The 24,568-nt window shown below is 46.7% G+C and overlaps 1 protein-coding gene across 8 annotated transcripts in view; it reads right to left on the reverse strand.

The window, feature by feature from the left end:
* KANSL1L (KAT8 regulatory NSL complex subunit 1 like) overlaps positions 1 to 24,568 on the reverse strand; it is a 3,925,143-nt gene that overhangs the window by 2,294,723 nt on the left and 1,605,852 nt on the right. For all 8 annotated transcript variants that reach the window (XM_078680571.1, XM_078680572.1, XM_078680570.1 and 5 more), the window contains one exon: positions 21,399 to 21,606. In XM_078680571.1, the coding sequence (XP_078536697.1) occupies positions 21,399 to 21,606 (208 nt within the window). The remainder of the gene's footprint in view (positions 1 to 21,398; positions 21,607 to 24,568) is intronic.

Consider the following 24,568-nt stretch of genomic DNA (forward strand, 5'->3'; position numbering starts at 1 on the left):
AGTGACCGAGTATCTAGTCACCTTACCGAATATGAAAGAAGATCTAGACAGAATATATCGTTTCATCCGTACAGGGGATGATCCAGAAAGTATTGGCGAGATTATGTCTCAAAGGAAAGCCGAGATTCAGCTCATGATATTAAAGTTCCTGATCAATTGTTTAATAAGAGAACAAGATTACCCGTCTAAAGATCCCGCCGAAATGAGAATCCTGACAAGGTGGAGTGATAATATAGCCGAGGGTAAGCACAAGACCGTCAGTGCCATGGAGAGTATGTACAAGAAAATTCGTAAAGAAATAATAAGGTTACACGACCAGCGTAAAGCAGCACAAGTAAGCGAGAAAGAAAGTATCTCTGATCCTGAAGAGGAAGACGAGAATCCCGCCAGAATAGCGTATGTAGGAAAATCCAGATTTCCAGATCGCCATTTACGTCTAGAACCCAAGTCTATTTTTCAACATCTAGCACCAGAACAAGGTTCCCTAGAACAAGTATTTCAAGCTACCGATCACATTCTGAAATCACGAGTCGGTTATAGTGAACTAAGTACTATGCATGAACAAGAACTAGCCCGATCAGCAGTCCGATGGATTACTGATTCTACCACTTTTCCAGACGAAATAGTGGCACAAATGTTTCTGAAATTGCCCCCAGCCGAGCAACGACTGGTGGGAATGTATATGATCCAGCACCTCATTACTTTGTATGAGGGTCAACATTCTGATCCAGGTCCGTTGCATGATATTCTGAACGAGTTACTCCAGTATAGATGGAGAGGTCTAGGTACTGATTTAGTTAGTGTCATTCTAGAACAGCGCCACAAATATAGAACGTTTCTGAACCCGCATTTTGTTCATGTCTCACCCCCAGAAAATAAGCCATTCTACATAGACAGACAGAATCCGTTACGAGAAGTCCACCCAGTCCAAGGGGCGGGTGGCGTAATGCAACGAGTGTTTGTATACACTCCGATTTCAAAGATGGAACTTCTTGAAATGAAGAAATTAATTCCCTGTCATGACAAAGATCCAGCAGGGTTCCATAGAGAATTAAAAGACATGCTCCGTATGGGAGAATACACTTACCCAGATATCATTAAAATGTTAAAGGTCCTGTTACCCGCAGGGGTGTATGAAAAGTTAAAGGAAAAGGAATGGGAGGTGGGAGAGAAAAAGATCGATTGGGCAGCTCTAGAAGCTGAGGACAAGGCACGAGTACCAGGTACCGGTCTTGGAGATAAATGTAAAGATTTACCAGAATTATTGATTCAAGTTTTACCCAGATTATTGACAACTAGGAAAGAAGACTGGGATGCAATCTCAGCCTGTAAACAGAAACAAGACGAGGATATTAGTGATTTTTATTCTAGATTTGAAAAATGTTTCAGTATCAACAGTGGTCTCAAGACAAGTAGTGAGTCATACCCTCATCTTTTCGTCACTAAATTAGTCGAGAATTCAAGTCCACAAATTAAAAATCGAGTTTTGAAAGTCGAAAGCACCTGGCAAGCAAATACTCCGTCCCAGATGCTCCAGATGCTCCAGTATCACCAGAATAGAATCAGGGAAGAGCAAGAACACGAGAGAAAACGTATGAAAGACACGAAAATGAAAGTGCTAGTTGCACAATCTGTTCCTCAAGACAGTCAGAAGAGGGGTCCGAATCAAGCCAGTCATCCTGCAGCTCCCGTTAAAGGGAACTGCAATTATTGTAAACAGCCAGGTCATTTTATAAACGAGTGTGCAGTTCTGAAACACAACATAGCTACTGGTAAGACTAAAGAAAGACCACGTCCGCCGAGACAAGAACAAGTTTCACAGACTCCTCAGTCACAGAATGCACCACAGACAGTTACAGTACCGCAGCCCATTGCTGCAACACAGCATGTCACATCACAGATGTACCAGTATGCACAGTCCGAGTATCCAGAGTATCAGTCATATTCATGAAACAGCCTAGAGAGGGAGGTAGGCTTGCCTCTCATCGAGATACCTGTAGACCAAGAAGGTCCCTATGTTCACAGTCAAGTATTAGGGAAAGACAGAAAGTTTTTGATCGATACAGGGGCAAGTAGGACCACAATAAGTCACGCCGAAGTTCCAGGGGCTCCGCTCTCAGGCTCAAGAAATGTTTCCCTTGGATTTTCAGGAAAGCCAATAGTTAATGAAATATCTAAGCCAGTTACTCTAGAAGTAGGTCCATTGTCCCGCACTACTGATCTGTTACTTACTAAGTCATGTCCAGAAAATCTATTAGGTATTAAGACACTGAAAGAGTTAGGTGCAGTTATTTGCTGTTCCCCAGAGGGAATACGTCTGTTCCTACGTGACTTTAAGGGTCACTATGTGTTACGAGATTTTGATTCAAGATTGTCTAATGTTCCACAGCATTTATGGGCGCAAGGTCCAACTGATGTAGGTTACATGCAAATCACACCCCATCGTGTGACTCTCAAACCAGGTGTAGTGTTACCCCGAATCAGACAGTACAGATTGCCACCTGAGGCTGTAGCAGCCTTATCCAAAATTATTGACGAGCTCATGGCTCAAGGAGTAGTTGTAGAAACTGACTCCAATGTATGTAATTCTCCGATCATTCCAGTCATGAAACGTACTGATCCGAATGCACCCCCAGTATATCGATTAGTGATTGATTTACGAGAGCTTAATAAATGTATTATTCCTCAGTACCCAGTTGTTCCAGATATTTCATCCCTGTTAACAGCCATTGATTCCGAAGCCATGTTTTTCACTGTCATAGACCTCAAGAATGCATTTTTTAGTGTTCCAATTCATCCAGACAGCCAGTTTCTTTTCGGATTTTGTTTAAATGGAAGGAGCTATATGTTCACACGCGCTCCTCAAGGTTTCACGGAAAGTCCTAGTATTTACAGTCAAGCACTCAAGAGACAGCTAGACAACATTCACATGCCAACTGACACTGCCCTGCTCCAGTATGTCGATGATCTACTGATCACAGCCCGTTCTGAACGTGCTTGCGAGCGAGCATCACTTACAGTTCTGTATTTTCTAGCCGAGATGGGGCACAAAGTGTCACCTTCGAAGCTTCAATTCTGTGTCCAGCAAGTGGTATACTTAGGACACTTGCTGTCCAAGAGGGGTAGGCAGTTGACACCAGACCGTATCCAGTTAATAGCGAGTCTTCCCCAGCCCAGAACCCAGAAGGAGGTACGTGCCTTTATCGGCCTTACTTCTTATTGTAGACAATGGATTCCCCAGTATGCATTTCTAGCCAAGCCACTGATACAGTTAACGACACAGGAGGCAGCCGTATCGACTGTCCTCCCTTGGACATCTGACCATACACTTAGTTTTAACGAGTTAAAGAAAGCCCTATGTCAAGCTCCGGTTCTAGCTACACCGAACTACAGTAAGCCTTTTACACTTTTCGTTACTGAACGGGAAGGTACAGCATTATCTGTTCTCACACAAGATCAAGCAGGACAATACAAGCCCTGTGCTTATTTTTCTAGCACATTAGATCCAGTCGCCCAGGCATTGCCTGCGTGCCTCAAGTCAGTGGCAGCCACAGCACTAGCTATCAGACAAAGTGATTCCATAGTTTTAGGACACTCCCTGACAGTACAAGTCCCACATTCAGTAGAAGTTCTTTTAAACCGAACACAAACTCAGCACTTGACAATTGCACGTTTAACAGGTTATGAATTGACACTGTTCCAGCCACACATAGAAATCAGACGCTGCAACGTTCTGAATCCCGCTACACTGTTACCATCAGTTAATTCAAATCCAGACCCACATGATTGTGTGGAAGTAGTTAACATTACGACAAAGCCAAGACAAGACCTGACAGATATTCCGTTATCAGATCCCGACCTGACACTTTATGTAGATGGTTCATGTATGAGAACTAGTACAGGAGAACTAGTCGCCGCGTATGCAGTGACTACTGACACTGAAGTTATCAAAACACACCGTATTGACACCCTGTCCTCTCAAGCAGCAGAGCTAGTCGCTCTGACACAAGCCTGTATACATGCCAAGAACCTGAAAGTTAATGTTTACACAGATTCACGTTACGCATTCGGAGTTGTACACGACTTCGGAGTGCTCTGGCAGGAGAGAGGTTTCATGACTTCTCATGGAACCAAGATTCAGCATGGTCTCCTTATTCAAGCCCTGTTAGATGCCATACATTTACCGACATCTATTGCTATCATGAAATGCAAAGCACATACGAAAGTCACTGACATTATTTCCCAAGGTAATGATCTAGCAGACCGCACAGCCAAGCTCACAGCACAGACTCCAGACATTCCAGTTAATATGACACATACTCCAGATCCGATTACATGCATGACAGTTAAGGACCCTACACAAGATGTCATAGATATACAGTTACATGCTACTCCCGATGAAATCAAGAAATGGTCTGAACAAGGAGGGGTCCAGACAGATCAAGGATGGTTAACGAAGGGTAGAGCCACATGGTTTCTCCCCGATTCTATGGTTCAAGTCATTATCAATACCGCACATAGTCCAGCACATTTAGGAGAAAAAGCTATGTTAGACAGTATCCAGAGTATTTGGTTCAACAAGCATTTACGAGCTGCAGCCAAGCAGAAAGTCCGTACCTGTATGATATGTTGTCAGTTTAATCCAGGTAAAAGTGTCCCGGTGGAACAAGGTGGTTTCCAGCCCCCTGACCACCCTTTTGAGGTCCTCCAGATGGATTATATTCAGATGGAGCGATGTCGAGGTTTCAAGTATGTCCTTGTAGTTGTATGCGCTTTGTCCAGGTGGACAGAAGCATATCCAGTCCCAGATTACACAGCCGCGACCACTGCCAAGCAGTTGGTTCGTGAATTTTTCCCTAGATACGGACTCCCTAGAGTCGTATATTCTGATAACGGCCAGCCATTCTCATCTGAACTCATGAAGCACGTTTCCCTGTTGTTAGGGTACCAGTGGAAGTTTCATTGTGTACGCCATCCAGAAGCAGCTGGACTAGTCGAGAGACATAATCAGACTCTGAAAATCCGCATTGCAAAAGTCTGTAAAGACAAGGGTGTGGACTGGTTAATAGCTCTGCCAGTCGCTTTATTTTATATGCGTATGGTCGCACATTCCAGATCAGGTCTGTCCCCGTATGAGGTCGTATTCGGCCGCCCCCCTAACATGTGGGGTACTCCTAGACCCCGAAGTATTACCGATGTTTCATGTAATATGCTGACAGATTACCTAGCTTCCTTGATGTCTGCCCTCAACTCATGTCGTTCACAGGTTGCCGCCGCATTTCCAGACAATACCGAGGTGGCACCGCACGAGATCGTTCCAGGCTCCCTTGTGATGATCAGAAATTTTGACAGATCAAGTCCGCTGGAACCACGTTGGAAGGAGCCACGTCAGGTCCTCTTGACCACCCGAACTGCCGTCAAGTTGGAAGGCAGGAAGGGGTGGGTCCACCTTTCTCATGTAAAACTTTTCAAAGGATTGAAACCAGCGTCTAAAAACATTTTCCAGGATTCGAAAGACTGCCAGAACATTGTTTTAAAGGACTGTCCCGCACAAGACATTATTACAACCCCTCCCTTGTTAGAGAAAACTCCGCAGCAGGAGTATAAGCTCAAATTAAGGTCTAGTAAAATAAGTCAGTCAGTTTGATTGTATAAGTCCTCCCCTAGGTGAAACGGTTGAATTGTTTCTGACATGTATAAAATAGACCCCCATAGTGAGAGAGTCAGTCGAAGTTCACTTCAATGCATCGTTTTTCTGAGTTTCCTATTATTTCTCAGCATAATGATTTCCTGCACCAGCTACGCACTTTTCCTGTGTTTTCCAGTTCCTCATGTAAATATGTCTGCTAATGCTACAGTAGAGCACACGTTTAGTGATCTGCCTCCTCACGAATATTCTTACCGCCTCGCTATGCGCAACAACACATTTATCCGTATGTTACATTATTCACACCAGACCAGCAATGCCACTAATTGTTGGGTGTGTGGTCGACTCCCCCCTTTCCAGACACCGAAAGGAGTTCTGCCACTGTTTCCTTATCCATTCTCACACAATGGTTCGTGTGGAGCATGGTCCACGTTAACGTCATCCTCAACAGATATGTCTTTTCTTAACAGTACATGTTTTCCAGACAAGCAAGGTCTCCCCCACAGAACAGGTTTAGATCTAGAAAATGAAGTATATAATTTAGGTAATTATTCGTCGAATTTCATGGTCCTGAATGTTCAGTCTGATACTACTCCAGACTTACCTGCTATTTCAGTACTACCTGTCAAAGGCGAATTATGTGTCCGTAGTTATGGTTCCGTACACGTAGGACATAGTGAATGTACTACTGTTATCAAGTATAGTGACAGTGGGAAATCTATTTTCAAAGCTTCACGTCATTCTTATTTTATTTGTGGTCAAACTGCATATGTCCGTCTGCCCCTCGATTGGGAGGGAACCTGTTACATTGCCTTCCTACTGCCACCTGTTTTCCTAGCCCCACCTGACTATCATAGGAATTCCTTCCTAGTACATACCAGACACAAGAGAAATCTCCCGATTGTCGATTATACTGAAACTGCTGCAGAGCAATTCATTGATATTGATAAAGGTGTGTTCCCTTATTTAGGCACAGTTGTAAACAGTAAGCTAATTCGTAGGTTAACAAGAACCCTTGAAGCAGTAGTAGATGAGACTGCCTCCGCTCTAGGTAACTTAACCGAAGAGCAATCCTTTATGAGAATTGTTGTGCTCCAGAATCGTCTCGTCCTTGACGTCATACTGGCCGATAGGGGCGGGGCCTGTAGAGTCCTCGGATCTAGTTGCTGCATTTTCATTCCAAATAACGCGCCGTCTGTTTATTCAGCTATAACCAGACTCCATAAAATTGCCCATCTGTTACACCAAGATCCGAGCACCTGGACATGGTCCGGTTGGTTCTGGAATGTAATTTCCGCATGGGGATGGAAAGTCCTGTCCTTTTTAGGTATTGCAGTAGCGATTATATTTAGCTGCTGCCTCTGTATACAATGTGGCCCTGCGATTTGCAGCATGTGTGCTACCTCTTGTATTCCTAGTCCCAAGCCCCGTTCTAAATCCCGTTCCAAGACAATTCGGGACGAGCAAATGGTACTGTATGAAATGATAGATGGTATCATGAAGATTGATGTTTCCTGATGGAAACGTAGTGACAAGGAGGGAATGTGGAAAAGTAAATTTTGCCATGTTCTGTGTCCCTACGCTTCATCCATCATATGTTATGTGTGCATGACCAATATGCATATGTTATTCCCCATGCCTGATTAATGACGCAATTCCAGTTGTGTCCACCTCTAGTATGTTAGTTTCCAGTCCTCGTGAATACTACGAATATTAGGCCTATGTAAAGTAATGTTGCCACGTTTCTCAGTGTGCACGTTATTCCATTTTAAAGTTCCCGTTTCCAGGCCTCAAAAGGGCCCGGACCCTGGATTCAGCTCCTGTCTCCTGAAAGCCTCGCTGAGGAGCGATACAGCCCCCACCTGTATCCTCGACCCTTCACTTACTTCCTGCCTCGCAGTGTCCAGTGCAGCTTGGTTCTGCCTCTGAGTCTGCCAAAAGTATGTTATAGTTCCAGTTATCAGTTCAGTCCTCCTCCTCTGCATTCCTAAGCTACTGAACTGCATCAATAGTTTCCGTCATTGTCTAGCCTTCTCGACTCCACGTTAGAGAAATACTGTATTTAATGGTCATTTAGTATTCTTCATCACGCACTACATGTAGAATAATGCATGGTCCAGTCTTAGAATCAAGTTAGCTTTTCCCCTCATGACTTCTAGTTTATATCAACATGTTCCCTAAACATCAGATACCAGATAGGGTTTAGGTACATGTCGCTCCGACCCTTCAGACTCTAGTCTCTGCTCCTAGCACAGAGTTCATAGCCCCCAGCTTCTCCTAGTAACACGTCATTGCCAGTTTTCGCGCACCATTAGGTTAGAGGTCCCGGCTCCTTAGGTAGCCCCCTCCAAAGTTTCCGCCCATTCATGACATATTCTGTTACGTTTGCATCACATGTCTATGTATACTCCCAGTTACACCTCTTTTTACTGTTATCTCTCGCGACTGCTACGCGTCACGCCTTCTGCTCCACCCACTGCTACGCCTACTGCAATGTAATGCTATGTGTTCGCGCTATGTATATATGCCTATGTTTTGTTATTGAATGTGAGCGCGCTCATCCCAGACCCAGCCCCGGCAGCTGCCGGGCCTTATTGTCCTATTCCCATGCAGGTTGTCCTGATCCTGTCCTTATGCTGTAATAAACCTGCAGAAACTCCTACTACCTCGAATCTTGACTCTTATTTTATTGAGCTATCTGTTATGCTATAAGTCTAGTCAAAAATAGGGTATTATTTATTTATTTACCACAAAAGCCTCTATGAATTAGTTAGCTACCTTTGGTAATGCTTTGGACACTATCTAACTGCAGATTCCTCACCATTTCAGTATCCTCAGACATCCGATTGGGGGCCCGATTCACAAAGGTAAACTTAGATGTTTGGTCTAAACTTAAGACTAAACGTCTTAGTTTATGAGATTGGGAATTCGCAAAGGGCATTTATTAGTACTATCTTTGTGTCCGCACTCAAGCCGGATCTCTACCCGAGTGCAGAAATAAAGACGTGCCCGTAGGGGGCATCATGCAGCTGCGCATCGACTCTGTTCTGCCCCGGAAGTTATGGCTGGAGCCGCCATCCAAGCAGGCTGATATCATTTTCTTTCTTGACAGTGTCCTCGCCCTCGGACGTGGAAACCAAAAATCAATAAACTGAGCCAGTGTGTAGATCTTTAATTTGGGACATTTTTAGATGGAAAAGCGGTAATTCCATAGAACAGTGAGGTGGGAGGGCGGTGATAAATAAGCAGTTACATTACGCACCAGAAAGAGAGTTACTAAAGGTAAGTTATTTGTTCTTCTGAAGCATTCTTTTAGGGAACACACACCTACCCTTAAGAATAGATACCAAAGCAGTACCTCCACAGATGGAGGGCCTGTGGAATGACTGAGACCAAAAAGTTTTGCAGGACTTAACAACCCCAAGTGCCCTTCCTGTCGGGCCCGGCTATCAAGGTAGTAATGCTTGGTGAATGTGTGCATTGATGACTAAGTTATTTGCCCATATATATATATATATATATATACAGGACAGGCACTCTGTATGCTAGTGCAGTGATAGCAGCCTTGGCCTGGCGAAATGGGCCCTCAGTCTATCTGGTGGCTGTTTCTTGGCCAGTGCATAATAGATTTTAATGAAGAGGACTCTCCCCTTGGACAAAGTTTTTTTTCCACACTTCCTTGCCTTTCTTTGCCCCAGAGAACCCCAAAATAAGCTGATTGTTCAACTTCTAATCTTTAGTATAATCGATGTAAAAGGTCAGCACACTTTGCAGTCCAAACAATGGAGTTTCTCCTCCTCCTGAGAGGGGTGAGGTGGAACAAAGAACACCAGAAGTGTGATGGACTCTCCAACATGAAAAGGAGTCACTTCCTTTGATAGAAAGGCCCCTCTAGTCCTAAACACCAGTTTGTCCTGAAAGAAGGTGTTGATGGCAGCTAGTATGAAAGAGCCCAAAGCTCACTTAGGTGACACGCTGAAGTTATCACAATGAGAAAGATCATCTTCAGATTCAAGAGATATAGAGGCCAGCTGTGCCTTGGCATATAAGGCAAAAGAAAGGACCAAATTAAGATCACACATAGGCATTACAAAGGATTTAGGAGCAAACACATGAACTAAGCCATGATATGATATGATATGATATGATATGATATGATATGATAAAAGAATTTATACAGCGCACGTTCACCAACGGCTTCTTGGCGCTTTAGGACAGGCAAAGGATCAAACTGCGGGGAGGAGACATTTAATCAATAATCAAACAAAAGCTTGAGAGAACAACTAAGTCTTCAAGGCCTTCCTGAATGAGTGATAAGAGGGGATAAGGCGAAGATCAGAAGGATAGCAATTCCAAAAATGAGGAGCTTGAAAAGCGAATCTTAGTCCCCCGAACCTTTTCCGCTTGAAAGGACAAACGGACAGCAGATTGGAACTAGAAGAACGGAGAACTCGGGAAGGAACATATAGGTGAAGACGAGAGGACATGAAAGCTGGGCCTTGATGAATAAGGGCCTGGTAGGTCAGGCAGCCCACCTTGAAGAGGCTGCGCTGGACCACCGGGAGCCAGTGCAGGCTCCTCAAAAGAGGCTTGACAGAGCTGGTCCTAGGCTGCCGAAAGACCAGTCTGGTCGCTTGATTTTGGATAAGCTGGAGTTGATGAGACTGGTAAAGAGGAATGCCAATATACAGTGAATTCCCGTAGTCGATGCGGGAGATAACTAGACCCAGCGTAACTTGGACAAGGGCATCATGAGTAAAGAATCTGCTGATCTTTCTGATGCGGCGAAGATGGAAAAAACAAGCCGACATCACAGATTTGATTTGCGATTTCATGGACAGATCCTCACTAATGGTGACTCCGAGACTCTTGACCAAGCTCACCGGGCAGGGGGCACTAACCAGCGAGTGCGGCCAGAAGCTGGAGTTCCAGGGGTTGCCCGGGGGTCCAGTAAGCACAAGCTCGGTCTTTCCTGGATTTAACTTGAGCTGGTTCGCATTCATCCAGTTACTAATGTATGACATGGTTGACTGGAAGTTCTCAATAGAAGCAGAGGAAGAATCAATGTTAAAAATAAGCTGGAGGTCATCCGCATAATTGAAGATGACCCCTGGTCTCTCGCGCAGCCTAGAAATAAGGGGAGAGATATAAAGATTAAACAATAACGGGGAGAGGGAAGAGCCCTGAGGGACCCCGCAGGTAAGGCTTTTAGCTTCAGACCTGAAGGGACCAAGACGAACTGCTTGCTTACGATCTTGTAAAAAAGAGGTGAGCCACCTGAGCAGGGTGCCCCTGATGCCAGAGTGCTCGACCCGTTGAAGAAGGATGGAGTGGTCAATGGTGTCAAACTCCGCCGACAAATCAAGGAGCACCAGGGCCTGGGAGATGTTTTGATCGGCCCCCTTTCTAAGTTCGTCATGAACAGCCACCATCACGGATTCTGTAGAATGCTGGGGTCTAAATCCAGCCTGATGTTGATCTAAAAACTGGGAGCTTTCTACGAAGGAGCCAAGACAACCGGAGACATGGGCCTCTAAGAGTTTGCCCAGAAAAGGGAGCAGGGATATTGGCCGAAAGTTTCTCAATATCGCCAAATCTGCCCCAGGTTTCTTGAGGATGGGTGAAACAACAACGGATTTAAATGCGCTGGGGACCACCCCCAAGTCCAGAGAGTTATTGAGCAACGAGTGAGGCACCCCCGGGAGACTGAGGAAAATCTCACGGGCAATGTGAGCAGGGCAACTATCAGTTGGAGAGCCAGAACGAACCTTGCTAAGGAGAGATACAAACATTTCCCGTGTAATCGGCGGGAAGTTCGAAAATGAAAAAGAATTGTTGGGGATGCTGCCTGTGTCAAATCTTGCGTCAGGTACAGGGATGCTTGCTTTAATTAAGGCTATCTTTTCTACAAAATAATTGTTAAGGGAGTCACAAAGGTGCTGAGAGAAAGAAGGAGTCATCGTGATACGATCAGGCTTGGCAAGTTCATCAACTATGTGAAGATCTCCCTCGATTTGTTGGAGGAGTTAAGGATTTTCTCCGAGAAGTACTTGGTTTTTGCTCCAAGAATAGCTGATTTATATTCTTTCAATGCAGCCAAGAAGGTAAGTTTCTTGAGAGGACAATAATCCGATCTCCACTTGCGCTCGATTTGTCAAAGGGCAAGCTTCATATCTGTTAAGGCCTTGCCAAACCAGCGCTGGGCATCATGAGGACGCTTATTCCTGAGCTTTTTTAGTGGAGCGAACGTGTCCCGGGCGTCAGCAAGCCAGGTATGAATATTATCAGCCTGGATATGAACAGCCAAAGGGGAACCTAACACGCCCACTGGGGAGGGAATTGTGGTGGCCAGCGAAAGACAAAGCGAAGGGATGTCTATTTTGCCCCAATTACGAATGAGTGGGCAATTAGTGGAACACGCTTCGATGGCTGGAATTTTAGGTACAATAAAAGAGATAAAAAGATGATCAGACCAAGCAACTGGAGAGATCTGTAAATTTAGGACATCCTGATTTAAGGACCACAACTGGTCCAAGATATGACCCTTAACATGAGTAGCAGCATGGTTATGTTGGAGGAAATTTAGACCAGTTAACAGGTTCGTAAACTCCCTAGAGGAAGCGCTTTCATGCTGGGCATAGGGCCAGTAATTGAGATCCCCTATTATAAGAATTCTAGCGTGATTGATCGCCAGTTCAGCCGCCATACTGCCAAAAGAGTGCAGGAAGCCAGGCGACTGTCCAGGAGGGCGATAAAAAAGGGCAAATGTGAGGGGAAAGATAATCGACTCAAATATAAAAGTTACATAATCCACCGACGGTATGGGACACATGGTAAGAGAATTAACTTTGTAAGAGTGGGAAATTATGGCAGCAACACACCCCCAGTTTTCCCCTGGGGCCGATTTGCCTGGAGAATGTAATAGCTGTCAGGAACGGCAGCTAGGATATCGGGGATAGACTCTAGTGTAAGCCATGTTTCCGACAACAAAAGTATATCAGGTTTAATTGTTTCTAAGAGGTAAAAAATCTCTTCTTGGTGTTTAACCAGCGAACGAGTGTTTAGATACCAAATAGAGAGACAATCCTGCCCAGTGCCTGGACAACCAGAAGGAGAGTTTATTTGTAAAGCATTAGGATCCAAATCAGGTTCAGGCATTAGGGTGGTGATGATAGGGGAAGAATGGGAGTCCTGCAATAAGGTAGGGCACTCATGTGGAGTTAGAAGGTGCTTAGCAGAGAGCTCCTGGCCACGTAAGGAAATCAACTTATCAGGGGAGTAGACCCAGTTGGAGGGGCATCTAACAGGGGGGCTGACCCCTGGTCCCGGTCTGACACGGACGGGCGCAGACGGGCTTGCCTTTGGCGCGCCTTCGGCACGCCGCCGGCACGCCCGCTGAGTGCGTCCGCTGCGTGTTGTCGTCTGCATCGGGTTTTAAAGTAAGTGAGGTAGGAGCGCTAGACCGCTCACCTCCTCCGACCGGAAGTGAAGAGTCACCAGGAAGTGTCTCACCCAATGGGCTCTCTCCACATCAATCGAGCTCTACTCAGCTCGCGGTGGAACGGGGGAGTCCAGCGTGGATAACACAGCAGGAGAGGGTAAGTAAGGAAGATAAAAACACAGGAGAGCTGTTAATCAGCTCGCAAATAAAAACAAAAGGTAAAATAAATGTCACCGTCAGGTAGTATGCCTCAGCGCATCCAGCGCGCGTCACACTCTGTGTCCGGCTTTAAAGTGAGTGAAGTAGGAGCGCTAGACTGCTCACCTCCTCCGACCGGAAGTGCAGAGTCACCAGGAAGTGTCTCACCCAATGGGCTCCCTCCACATCAATCAAGCTCTACTCAGCTCGCGGTGGAACGGGGAGTCCAGCGGGTATAACACAGCAGGAGAGGGTAAGTAAGGAAGATAAAAACACAGGAGAGCTAGTAATCAGCTCGCAAATAAAAACAAAAGGTAAAATAAATGTCACGCCATTGAGAAATCAAATCACAAATGGTGTTTTGAACAAAGATGGTTGATTAAGGTAAACACAAAAAGGTGGAAAAGGAAGACAAATAACCTTTAACAATGCCCACTGCAAGTCCTTGCTGGGTCAAAGAGAAAACAAACAGTAATATATATGATAGTTTTGCCTGCAACAGGTCCAAATTACAGAAGGCATACCAAGCCATAAACTTGTCCCAGCATAAACAGATTTAGTCTACGATCCACTATTTCACGAGGTAGATCAAATGCGGTCAACTGCCACCACTCAATCTACATCCTTAAAGGTGTAGACTGGGGTGGGCAGGTGCGTGACCCTGCCCTGCAACAGACTATCTTCCCAAGGCAGTGGCCTGATCGGAGGAAAGATGCTCAAGCCATGAATTTCCAGGTACTACCCTCTCCTGCCCAGTGCAAAAACACAAGGATGAGTTGGGCCGGGTTGTTTTTAATCATCTTCAGAAGTAGAGACAGGGGAGGCAGTAGGGGAAACCAAAATAGGAGAATCTTGCTCCACTCTAAACAGAATGAATCTTAAAGACAGAACCTTCTTGGGAACTTCAGTGCTCGAAAGTGCGGACATCGGGCATTCTTGTCGTGGCAAAGAGTGCCACTCGGGGCTTTCTCCATTGCTGGAAGATGTCCCGTGCCACCTTCATGTGTAACTGCCACTTGTGATTAGCAATGCATCGTTGGCTGAGTTCGTCTGACCTAGTATTTAAAGATCCCGGCAGGTGGTGCACGATCAGTAAAAGGTCCTGACAATTCAGATAGTTCCTGAGGCGCTGGGCCTCCTGGCACAGGGCCCAGGACCCTACTTCATCCTGTTTAATGCAATACCAGATGTCAGTGGTGTTGTCTGTGAAGACTAAAGCAGCCTCTTCTTGATTGATGGCATGAAGGCTTATAATAGCAATTAAATGGCTTGCAATTCAACACAGGTTGATGTGAAGATGAGCTTCCGCCAGAGACCTGAGTTCTCTTATGTCCACCTCTCCCAGATAACCTACCCAGTCCAGCAGTGATGCTACCGTAGCCACAACTCTGAGTAAAGTAGGGAGAGTGGTCTGTGGTATACAGGATAGCTCCAATGAAAGGGAGCTTCCACAAAGAACTCAGGTGTGACTTTGGCATGAAGATAGTCAGCCCCAACAACATCAGGGGGTTAGTTTATGTCCGGAGGGCATCCACCGCTGACTGTGGCGAGTCCCCCTTCATTCGTCAAGGTAAAGAAAGACTGTATGCCCATCCTCCAAAGGTATGCTGCAACCACCACAACCCTAGGGGCACTGGTGAGGTCGAAGGAGAGCACAGCTAACTGAAAATGCTCCTGTCACACCTTGAAGCCAAGTAGCACCTGTGGGCCTACAGGATGGGTACATGGAAATAGGCATCCTGCAGGTCCAACGCTACTATCCAGTCTCCAGGATCCAGGGCAGATAGAACATTGGACCAGTGTGAGCATCCTAAAATTATCCTTCTGTAGAAAGAAACAGAGAGGCTGGCGATGTAAAATAGGACAAAAGCCTCTGCTCTTCTTTGGCACCAGGTAAAAGCGGGAGTAACATCTAGTTCCGATTTTTTGAGGCTGGGATTCTCTCTGTGGTTCTTTTTGCAAAAGTGCCTGAATGTCAAGCAATAAGATGCACAAGTCGTCCTCTGATATCTTATCTGTTGTGGGTAGACAATGCAATGGGTTGAAACGGAATGGCAGGGCGAAGCCCACTATTTGCAGGGGTGGCAGGATGTTATGGCCTGCCATCCCTGGAGAAAACAGGTGATTTTTGCCTCAAACAGAGTAGTATGTGCTGCTATGGGCAAACTAAAGCAGCTTGGTGGCTGCTGCTGGAGGGGCGGAGGATTGGGTAGTTCATTGTCCAGGGGCCTCGACGTTGTCTGCTAGATCCACAACTGTGTTAAGACTGTGGTGTCTGTTGCCTGAGTGATGGGCCTTGGCACTGCCTTTAAGCAAAGCCCTGAGTAATGCCACAAATGGGGAAAAACTGTTGGGGATATTGCCTGGAGGGTCTGGAGAGACCGAGAGCATGCTGTGGGTCTAATCTTTTTGAAGCACACTAGTGCAGAGTTGGCCTTCACGCCTAAAAGATGTGAAGCATCAAAGGGTCGATCATTGAGTGACCCTAACCATCACTTGATAAGTCTGTGGATATCGTCCATGCCTGGTTTTGGAGCAACACTCTAGTCCTGACTTCTCTGCCTAAGCAATCACTGGTATTTATTCCTGATCAAATAGCATTTATGGCTGCGCCTTGGCCATCCCCAATAGTTTGCAGCAAGTTGGCACGTAATTCTTCTGGGACTTCCGTCAAGATCTCTGAGACCATGTCGCACTGTGCATGGAAGCACCTTCCTAGAAAGGAGCTGGCAATGACTGGCAAGGCTACCTGATGCGAACATCAGCTTTCTAAATACCTCCATTCATTTTGACTGTCTGGGGTGGAGGTGTTGTAGATAAATAACTGGGATTAACCCTGCTAGTACATGTTTTATCTACAAGGCTTCCAGAAGTAGAGTGATTCATCAAGAAGGCAGGGTCATCCAGAGCCAGTCTGTAGCACTGTGGTACCTGTCTGCTCACAGGTGGTCAGAAACAAAGTTTAGCAAACGTAACTATGATGGTGTCAGTTATGGCTTCTAGAATGGCAGTAAGGGCTTAGTTGAGGCCTGCCCAGGCTGTAAGACTTCAGTGAGGATACTTGTTTTTACCTCAACAGATGGTAAATAAGTCCTGGATTCAGCCATTCACCTCTTCCAATTAAGGGCCAAGGGGAGCTTCCAGCACTGTCTCATGGCAAATGTCCAATCCACCTGCCTCTTATAGGTCCAAATAAAACATGGCATAATCATTTTATGGCGGAAATCCATCCTCATCATCACAATCATTACAAAAACCTAATTGACTATGGTCAGAGTCTGATTCAAAGAGTTGTTGGGACCATTAGAGGGTGGCGAAAGTACTGTTTTATCACAGTCCATATGAATTGGGGATCAGCACTTCAAAACTGATTTCGCCAGAACAGTGAAGCAGATCCTGTTCAGAGTTAGACATGACAATAGAATCTATATCCTCCTTCAGACTCAATGGCACCAAGGTTGGCGACGGTGTGACATGCATTGACCAAGGTGCCGAAAGTAATGTCTGATCCAGAGTTGGAGTGGAACCTGAAGTGGGTTTGGGTGGCACAGAGGGCGGCGAGGGTGGCCCGCCGGCAATAAACTGACAGGAGACATTCATGGATCCAAGGGTCCTGAAGGCATGCCAGAAAGATTTAGCAAGTTGCCAAAGATTCACAGCAAGGCTTCCTTTCATGCCTCAATCTGTTGTGGCATCTCAATAGCCCCTGGAATTCAGGGTGCATTTGGATCAGCAGTAGAACTGGCTTCTCAGCAAGGGACTGGAAGCAAGACCAAGGAGCAACTTGATATCTTTGTGACTTCGCAGAAGGAGAGTGGCAAGGTTGGGACGAGACCTGCTTGTACTTCTTATGTTTCTTTTTGGACTTGACTCTGGTTGAGGACACAGTCTCTCCCCAGCAGCTCCGTGCCAATTTCTCTGCCGCTGAAGCCTCCTTTCCTCCTCCTAAGAGGGGTTCGAGCCACCTGCGTGCCAGTTCACCGCTGCTGAGTATAATTCTAATTTTATTCTCTGTGGGCTATTTCGTTTATTAATGGTTTCTTGACTGCTGCGCATTTGTTGTGTCTCCACTGCTTGCTATTTCAGTCTCTTACTGCTTACGAGCCTTCTCCCTGCTCGTTTCTACTGCAGCTCTGTACCTGCGGCCCCCACCCCTGCCCATCCCGCCTCCCAGCTGATCGACCCTCCCCTTCTTAATGGCGGCAGCTGCGCAGTCGTGCCCCAGGCGTGCCTAAGGCAAGCCCATATGCACCCATCCGCAACCCGACCACGGCCAGTGTCAGGAACCCTGGATCTCTGGGACCCCGCCGTTACAATGCTGCCGTACTCTATGCACTCAACCCTGGAAGACACACCGACTGCGGGAGATCCTCGCCCAACACCACCTATGGACAGTTCTTGTGCAGACTCTGCTGCAGATCCTTCACCATCGACCATACCACCACAACCACCGACGGCCCGCAAGATGCACGCACCACCGTAACCATGACATGCATTCTCCTCAACGTGCGCTCCCTGCACCGACACGCCGTAGAAATATGGGACCTGATCGACACCCTCTCGCCCGACGTTGCCTTCTTCACGGAAACCTGAACTCTGAACTAACGCCACCTCCGGCCCGACATTGCCATGGCCATCCCCGACAGCTACAAGATCAAGAGGAAGGACCGCCCCCCCACCGCCCAGGAGGAAGACTCGCCATCGCACACAAGACCCCCCTCTGACTCCCCACATCCAGCACGAGCGACCCCCACTCCAACACAGAGCACCTCCACTTCCAGATCCAGAATAGCCCCAGGACCACACTACGCGGCACCTTCATCTATGGACCGCCGGGACAACGCACCCACTCCGCAACTACCATCACCGAGCTTGCCGCACCCCACGCCATCACCTCCAATGACTACATATTACTCGGGGACCTGAACTTCCACCTCGACAACAGCGACGACCCCGACTCCACCACTCTCCTCGACAACCTCGGTCTGTAGCAGCTGGTCAACACGCCCACTCACAAAGCCGGACACACTTTCGACCCAATCTTCGCTTAAGGGACAAACTTCCGCCTCAGCCACACCACTCAGTACCCCTGGACGGACCGCCACTGCATCCATTTCACCTTCAGAACCACCTCCGCACCCAAACCCGCCCCGCGCCAGTCACAAAGAAACTGGAGCAAGGTCACAGAGGAACACATCAACACCACCCTCCTCCAAGACCTCCCCAGCACCACTACTGACACCAACTCCGCAGACATAGACTTTCACCGCAGGATCTCCTGCTGCACTGACAAGCTTGCACCCCTCCGCCACCCCACCAAACAACGTCCTCTGAAGGCCGCCTGGTTCACCTCAGAACTACACAAAGCCAGACGCTCCTGCAGATGCCTAAAGGAAACCTGGCGAAACCATAAAACCATGGAAGCACGGAACAACCACAGGAGCGCCCTGAAGGAATTCTACCAGCGCATAAGAGACACCAAACGGACCTTCATAAGAGACAAGATGCAGAGCAACACGACCAACGCCACGGAACTGCTCAATGTCATACAGCAGTTCAGCGAAGCCATTGACATCACACCTTCCCAGGAACTCTGTGACAAGCTCAGCACCTACTTCCACCTGAAGATCAAGGTCCTCTACGACAACTTCAGCGTACAAACACCAGACACAACCCTCCCCCCCTACGCCCCAGATAAGCCATTCATCATGACCAGGAACCCAGCCACCATCAAACACATCACCGCGACACCCACTCAGGAGCCCCTACGGACCCCTGCGCACCGCACATTTTCCACAGGGCCACCTCCATCTCCCCCGAACTAGGATGGACCATCAGTGCCTCCTTCTTGTCTGGCATCTTCCCAGACGACTGGAAGCGGGCGGAGGTTAAAAACCTCCTCAACGAACTGACGGCAGATCCAACAGACCTGAAAAACTACCGACCCACCTCTCTCCTCCCCTTTGCGGCCAAAGTCACTGAGAGACTCGTAAACGCCCAAATGACCACCTTCACCGAAGAGAACTCCATCCTGGACACCTCCCAGTCTGGATTCCGCCGCAACCACGGCACCAAGAACATCCTCCTCGCCGCTACTGACGACATCTGCATGCTAGTCGACCAGGGACACACTGCAGCCCTCAAACTCCTAGACCTCTCCACCGTCTTTGACACAGTTTCACACCGCACGCTCGCAGCCAGACTTCACGATGCAGGGATACAAGGAGCCGCCCCCTACTGGATCCAATCCTTTCTCTCCGGCCGAACACAGAGGATCAGCCTCCCTCCCCTTCCCTCCTATCCCACCGATATAAATTGCGGAGTACCCCAAGGATCATCGCTCAGCCCCACGCTCTTCAACATCTACATGGCTCCCCTCGCTCTCATCGTCAGACAGCATTGTATCCTACGCCGACGACACCCAGCTCATCCTCTCACTCACAAAGAATGCCGAAGACACCAGAATCTGTTTCCAGGAAGGAATGAAGAACGTGGCAGCCTGGATGAAGGACAGCTGTTTGAAACTCAACTCAGAAAAGTCCTCATCCTTGGACCCTGCACCTCAGCCTGGGACAACATATGGTGGCCCGCCGCGCTCAGGAATCCACCCACCCCTACAGACCATGAACAAAACCTCGGCATCATACTCGACTCCTCCCTCTCCATGAACCGTCAGATCAACGCCGTTGCCTCCTCCACTTTCAACTGGCTGCACATCCTCCGCAAGACGTTCAAGTGGATCCCCACAACTGCACAAGGACCGTCACTCACATGCTCATAACCAGCAGACTGGACTACGGCAACGCACTATGCCGGTATCAACAGAACCCGTCTACACAAACTCCAAGCCATTCAGAACGCAGCAGCCAGACATCCTTGGGACACTGTGTCACAAACACATGACCCATCACCTACGAGGCCTCCACTGGTTCCCCGTCCAGAAGAGGGTCACCTTCAAACTCCTCACCCATGCCTACAAATCCCTCTACAACATCGGACCCAAATACCTCAACGAGAGAATATCCTACTCAAGAGGAACCTTTGCTCCACCGACCTTGCCCTGGCAGAGGTCCCCCTGCATCCGCAGAAACAGAACAGGCGGGAGAGCCTTCTCCTACATCACAGCCAAGACCTGGAACAAGCTCCCTGTGAACATCAGACGTTCCTCGACCCAGCACACGTTCAGGAAGGACCTCAAGCCCTGGCTCTTCGACTGATCCGAAGCTGCCCCCCCCCCCCCCAGCGCCTTGAGACCCTCACAAGTGAGTAGCACACTTTACAAACCCCTGATTGATTGACTGTGTCCTACCAGAATATGATGACCTGGTAAATGGGTGGTCACAAAAGCAGGAACAGGTCCATGACAACAACTTTGAGCAGGAGTGGGTCTTAAGTGACTTCTTGCTGTGTTTGGCAACATACAGCTTGATTTTGCGATCCCAGATAGCCTTCGGGTACATAAGGACAAACTTCTTATGCAACTTGAGTCGTGGCCCAGACCCAAACACCAAAGACACACCTTGTTGGGAATCTGTCACAGACATCTGCTTGAGACAGTTCTAACAGTGTTTAAACCCTGTAGTTTTAGGAAGTGACATGATCCCTTGCTTACTGGAGAATTAATTCTAGAAAAAAATTATAAACCGACAACAAAAGTTAGGAGCTAGCTAGAGATCCACATACAAAGGCAAGCTAAGAAAGGAACTGACATCAGCATGCTTGGGTGGCTTGGGAGCGATGCTGAAAAATCTCATGAATCTAGTCTGCCATTATGGGGATATGTGCGGAATCTGAAGTTAGAAGTAGCTATCAGTACTGTATCTTATTTGTGTTTTGTGTGTTGCATTCTGATATAATATCTTGCAATAGCATAAGCTGTCAGTAGTCAGATAAAAACATTTGTCAAACCTTACCACTTCTAAACTTATTGAAAACAGAATAATCTTAACACATGTAAATACAAGATCAGGCAAATCTAAGGAGCCATGTGGAGTTAATGTTAAATTAATATTTCGAGCACTAAGACGGACATGCTTTGGGAAAATCAGAAAACTAGACAATGAAGAAATTCAGATGCTATTTTTGTCATTTAAGAAAAACATGTTACGTCACCTGTGTATTAGAAGGACATGAAGAGTAAAGCTTGTATAGTTTTCTCCTATGAAGACAATGCAGTGGCCTGCTCCGTGCCGATGTGCATGCAGCGATGTTTATAGATGGAGACCTCACTCGTGCATGATCTTTTTTCCTTTTCTTCATATGCTGTTGGCCCGATAATTTCTTCTTGGAGGAATATTCCTCTTCTCTGCTGTGTAAAACACTGAAATGCGATAAACCAGTTAACAGTTAGCCCAAGGAAAGAAGCCATCTAACAGCACAAATCAGCGAAAAGAAAAGAAGAGACAAGGATAGGAAATGAAAAGTAAAATGCCCTTACAACGATACATTCTGGATTCAAATTGCCCTTTCTAATTCAGATTATGTTCCAGAAATATTTAAATGGATGGCTGGAAGACTGTAAACCATCTATAGATTTGGTATCTCTCTGGGGGTGGGGACCCAGCTCCAGGAAACTGCATACAGACGACCCAGTAATCCCATTTCGGACATGGCTTTACCGGATGCAAATTTGTACCTGATCAAACTGTGGATGTTTGCAGACAAGAGCAGCACACATAGCTTCAGCTCAGTCCACCCATTCCTTCAAGCATAACAGTGTTGGGGCAACGCCATCCTCTAGCACTGCAGCAACTCTTCTGCTCGAACCGGAGCACTCCCTCCAACTACTATTTACCACCTCCTAAAATAAGGTGGTAAATGTCAGTGATTAAGAGATCGTTATTAGGCCTGGCATCAGGAAAGACAAGCAAAAAAGGACCTGGTACTCCCAGTTTGGATGGTATTACCCATTCCAGGGTCCGTAAAGTGTAATGCTAATATTTGCTGCAAGTACACCAGAATTGATTATGATCTTCTGTTATTCATGCACCAAAAATGGAGAAACTTGGAATAAGATCTTTAAATTTTACGGCAATTTTGAAGTAAGGGTACTGCATTTACCAAAATGCAATTGGGTGAACTGTGCTGGAATGAGAGGCAGTGTTCTCCCTCCCCCATTGTGTTAAAAAACACTCCCTTGAGCCAACAAGTTCACCTGGGAGGCACCTGTGTGCCTGTGGAGTGGTTCTGTGACTTGTGAAGGCATAGGCAAAATCTGAGCAACCCCAGATGACTTTTCTCTGCCCTCTCCTTTTTCTGCTCTCTACTGATGAAGGGCTAAACTCAGAAATATGTTTCTAGAGATAAAAGCACTACCTGCACTAACTTTGGTGAAAAACTACAGCAACTTTGAAGAAAGCAAATTTACCAGATTGCAATGCGGTCAACTGTGCTGGAATGAGAGGCAGTGTGCCCCCACTCCCCTTGTGTACAATCAGACTGGTGTTTCTCAAACCCATCAATCTGAGTTCCGGCTTGGTTTTACCAGATGGAAATTTGCACCTGATCAAACTGTGGATGTTTTCAGATAAAGGCAGCACAAATAGGTTCAGCTCAAACCACACACTCCCTATGGCATCACAGTGTTGTGGGCAATGCTATCCTCCAGCACTGCCTTGCTGCTACTATTTACAATCTACTCAAAGAAGGTGGTAAATGTCAGCGGTAAAGAAACCATTATTAGGCTCGGGATCAGGAACAACATGCAATAAAGAACCTGGTATTCCCATTTTGTATGGTATTCCCTATTCCATATTTTGGCCGCGATGTGGGAGAAAGATCTTCCGCCTGCTCCGGCTCTGTGGATGTGCAGGGTTTCGGCCAGTGCGAGGTTGGAAGATTGGAGGTTCCTTTTGGGTACAAGGAAGTTGATTCTGTCGTTGTGGTTTTCGGGTTCGGTTTTGTGCAGACATTTGTAGGCCTGGGTTTCGGATTTTGAAGGTGAGCCTACGTAGGTGAAGGCTGATGTGTTTGTGCTGGGGGATGTCGAGGACGAGTCTGTTGACGGTGTTCTGTATCATCTGGAGTTTATGGAGTAGGGACTTGTTGATGCCGGCGTAGAGTGCGTTTCCATAGTCCAGTCTGCTGGTGATGAGTGCGTGAGTGACTGTCTTTCTTGACTATGGGGGGATCCATGTGAAAGTCTTGCGGAGGATTGAGAGGATGTTGACGCAGCTGGAGGTGACGGCGTTTACCTGTCAGCTCATGGTGAGGGATGAGTCGAGTACTTACTCCACAAGAGGGGCTGCTATTCTCAAAGACAGGCCATTTAGGGCTGAAATAATACAAACCTCCTATTGCAAGGGTGGCAGATGGGCAGTAGCGCAGATTAGTTATGAGAACCTTAAATATGTCCTATGCGTGGTTTACGGCTCCAACACAGATGAGCCTACTCTTTTTGATCAATTGAATATTAAACTTTTGGATTGGGAGGGAGAACTTATCATCATGGGGGATTTTAATTGTATCATGGATTACAGAATAGATACAACTAGGTCTAGTAGCTATCAAAGGATGCACAAAACCAGGTCGTCCATTCTTGACCTATGCCGTATCCACAATATCAAAGATGCCTGGCGGCATTTATACCCAAAAACACCAGGGTATACTTATTACTCCGCGCCTCACAAACTCTGTTCAAGATTGAATATGGCACTAATAAGTGACAATTTATTGAAGGTTAGCGCCATGGTCTTATGCCCCCGAATCTCTTCTGATCATAATGCAATAATGCTGATATTAACAACAGCACATATCAAGGCTTCCCCAGACCATTCTCCTTTCCCAGACATTTAATCTCAGATATACTCTATATGACGCAGTTAAAATCACACCTTACAGAATTTATAGATATTAACATAAATTCAGCCACACTTTGTATGGTATGGGATGCTTGCAAAGCAAGCATCAGGGGTTTCACTCAGGCTTATGTGATTAGACAAAATTTGGAACGCAAAAAGCAAAACGACTTGCTGATTTCAAAAATAATCACCCAAGAAGAGCTACTGGCCTCAGCGCTTCGATTAAACTCACCAACGTCCACAGAAATCGGCCTTAAACTTGGTTTATTAAAAAGCGAAGTTAAGACTAAGTTTATACAGAAAAGTAGCGCTAATATACATAAGTTTAAAATAGCACAATACGAGGGGGGGGACAAAATTGGAAACATTTTAGCCTATAAAGTTGCTGAGGATAGAGCAAACTCCACGATTACAAATATTCGGGGGGCTGGTAACAAGATCTACAATCAGCCCCTAGATATATTAGAACAATTCGCGGACTTT

Source organism: Lissotriton helveticus, chromosome 3_1 (assembly GCF_964261635.1).
Source record: "Lissotriton helveticus chromosome 3_1, aLisHel1.1, whole genome shotgun sequence".
NCBI classification, from domain to species: domain Eukaryota; kingdom Metazoa; phylum Chordata; class Amphibia; order Caudata; family Salamandridae; genus Lissotriton; species Lissotriton helveticus.